This window comes from Sphaeroforma arctica (genome assembly GCF_001186125.1).
Source record: "Sphaeroforma arctica JP610 unplaced genomic scaffold supercont1.1032, whole genome shotgun sequence".
Classification (NCBI taxonomy): Eukaryota; class Ichthyosporea; order Ichthyophonida; genus Sphaeroforma; species Sphaeroforma arctica.
Window position 1 is genome coordinate 21,849 of NW_014039526.1, and position 2,697 is coordinate 24,545.

The window sequence follows — 2,697 nt, forward strand, 5'->3', positions numbered from 1 at the left end:
CACAACACACACACACACACACACACACACACACACACACACACACACACACACATATATATATATATATATATATATATATATATATATATATATATATATATGTTTATATATTTATAGTAAACGTTGTATCGAAGCTACAGGTGTCTCCAGAACACATTCATAGGCACACATAAAGGGTGCTGGAAACTAAACTTACACAAGCGCGTGGTTTCTGAACTACTTCCATCATAATACACGCCCGTAATGGCGGAAGTAGGAATGTTTCATAGACATAGTATCAGACTTGGACGTACCCATAAACAGTAGTGTGGTGAACAGCAGTAGCAGCACAATGCACACCGAGAGGAATGCGATGATGACCATAAACTGCCATGTGTTCACATTCTCAAGGATTTCCTGTCCGTCTGTGATCGCCGCGGGTAATCCTTCAATAGACTCGTACAGATCGAATGTGAACTGGAACAGTTCTTGTAGCACAGACCTCGATCCAGCTAAATCACCGGCGACTTGTCCCGGACACAGAGCTGTAGGATTTGAATAATAAGAGAACGGGTGTGTTCGTGTTTGAGGGCATGAATAGTGTACGCGTACAATGCTTCTAGATATCAGCACACGTGTAAGCGGTATATAGACAACTAGATACGGGGTCGTCAACATCGAATCAAACGACAAGAGCATTCAGCGCCACGGACAAGTTTATATGCGCAAGCCTGCCTTTCCCATCATAAAGGACGTTCAATACAGTACTATCACGCACCAGTGTACTACTAAAAGTGCATACGCCAATCACAAGAATGCTCAGTTCCAAACCTCAATCGTAAAGCACGAGAACTGATTATTCCCGTATTAGCAAGAAAAGACTGTTGACTCCTGGATTCATACCGCATTTTTTCAAAAAGGGATTACCTACAACATACCCTGAATCCGATCGATCCGCCCTTCAATCTCAGCTATAGACGTGTACGCTGTGAACGACATCTGCTCCACCTGTCCGAGGTATGCGTTGGTCTTGCCGACGGTTTCGTTGCTCTCTGTCACAGACCCCTTCAACATAATACTTCCATATATCGCCAGTCCTGTTACATGTTTGTTGTCAATTTGGTTGTAATGGGTTGATAGACTAGGTGTCGCAGCACGAACAGATAGAGAGCGGCAGTTTCAAAGCGATGTAATAGTGGTAAGAAGGAGTACTACTTACTACTCAAAGTCTGCGGCATATACTAGGCGTAGGCCATTAGCGTACCCCGAGTAGTGAGGTATCATTCGCCGTATACAGTTCGATGGAATCAATGGTGCAGACTACAGATGCACATAGTTTTAGCTACAGTGTACTAACCTTGCCAATAGATTCTTCATGAACTACATACCAGCACCGGCCAGACACAAGGCCAGAGTGACTACAAAGCATCCGGACATACACGTGGCCTGTTTTCGAGTTGTCGGGTAGCGTGATTTGCGATACGCACATTTGGGTGGGCAGGAACCGCACTGTACATAGACGGAGGAGCAAAGGGATAGTGTGTCAATGACGAGAAAAGGTGACTTAATCGAAGATTGGTTGGTTTATATCAATAGAGGCGGAACGGCGGTAGTCCAAATTTGAATGAACCTCAGTCTACTGAAACTATGTCTTACTGTCGATGAGTGAGGGTCTGGACAAGCATACAATCGATGGGAAAAAGCCATTCATTCAAACGGTGTTGTGTTTCAGTTGCTGAAACGCATTAAAAGAAATGTCGTATTAGATGAACACAAATATGGTGTTTGAAAGGTTACATGAGAGATGTCATCTGTGTTTTGTTACAGACATCATATACAGCTGCGATCGCCCGTATACATGTTAGCCATTTTGCTCTCAAGAAATAGACAATGAAAGTATGTGTTGGGTATTCTGTATATCTGGCTTGCGCAGTTGGTCGACAAGAGAATTCAGTACACCACTCTGCACTGGTGAAGCATCCCTAGTTACATTGCGCATGAGGCGGCAATGTTGCGTGGTATCACCTATTACTATACACACGAGGGTGACCTCGCTACATTTGTTTAAGCTATGAATGTTCACACGGCGATACGAGGAAACAACATTGAACATACGTGTCGACATACTCACGCGTAAACGTACCTATTGATATGTGTACATGGTAATAAATTTCAACTATTACAGTACTAGTTCCAGTCATAAAAATACCTTGAAGAAGATAAAGAGACTCAAGAGACCCAGAATCAACGCTATTAGAAGGAAAGGACCGAAAATCAGTACCAGCCCACCAACGTAGTCGCTGTTGAACCCGAACACGTCCGTTCCGTATAATCTCGGTGTGTTGTGGAGGTTGCTGAGATTAGAAAGTCAAACGATAGATTTAGCTGTACTCTCAACCTTAGAACCAGACAAGCATATCAACGCAGAAACGCAGCACCTACGTCTCATTCAAGTAGCTGTGTCTGACTCACATGAACTCCACACCACAACCCAACATATCACACAGGTTTAGGGAGTCTCAGCGTACTTACTCAGTATTGCTAGAACGCGCGTATTGCGGAATACTATACGACAAGATGTCGTCGATTATGTAGAACGGGGTGTACAAGCCAGCAAGCTTAGCCCAGTTTCGGAAAAAATTGGTGGTCTGGTTATTGACACTGAAAGAGCCACTAAACAGCGATTCAAAGGCCAGACCAGACCCGTCCGTCAGT

The 2,697-nt window shown here is 43.9% G+C and overlaps 1 protein-coding gene across 1 annotated transcript; it reads right to left on the minus strand.

Moving 5' to 3' along the window:
• Positions 1-228: 228 nt before the first annotated feature.
• Positions 229-2,336, minus strand: SARC_09754 (hypothetical protein; the record flags this gene model as incomplete). The annotated part of the gene is made up of 4 exons (XM_014296225.1): positions 229-527; positions 921-1,079; positions 1,371-1,491; positions 2,192-2,336. Coding segments are annotated over 4 exons (724 nt in total), but the record flags the coding sequence as incomplete, so codon positions are not given.
• Between the last annotated feature and the right edge of the window lie 361 nt (positions 2,337-2,697).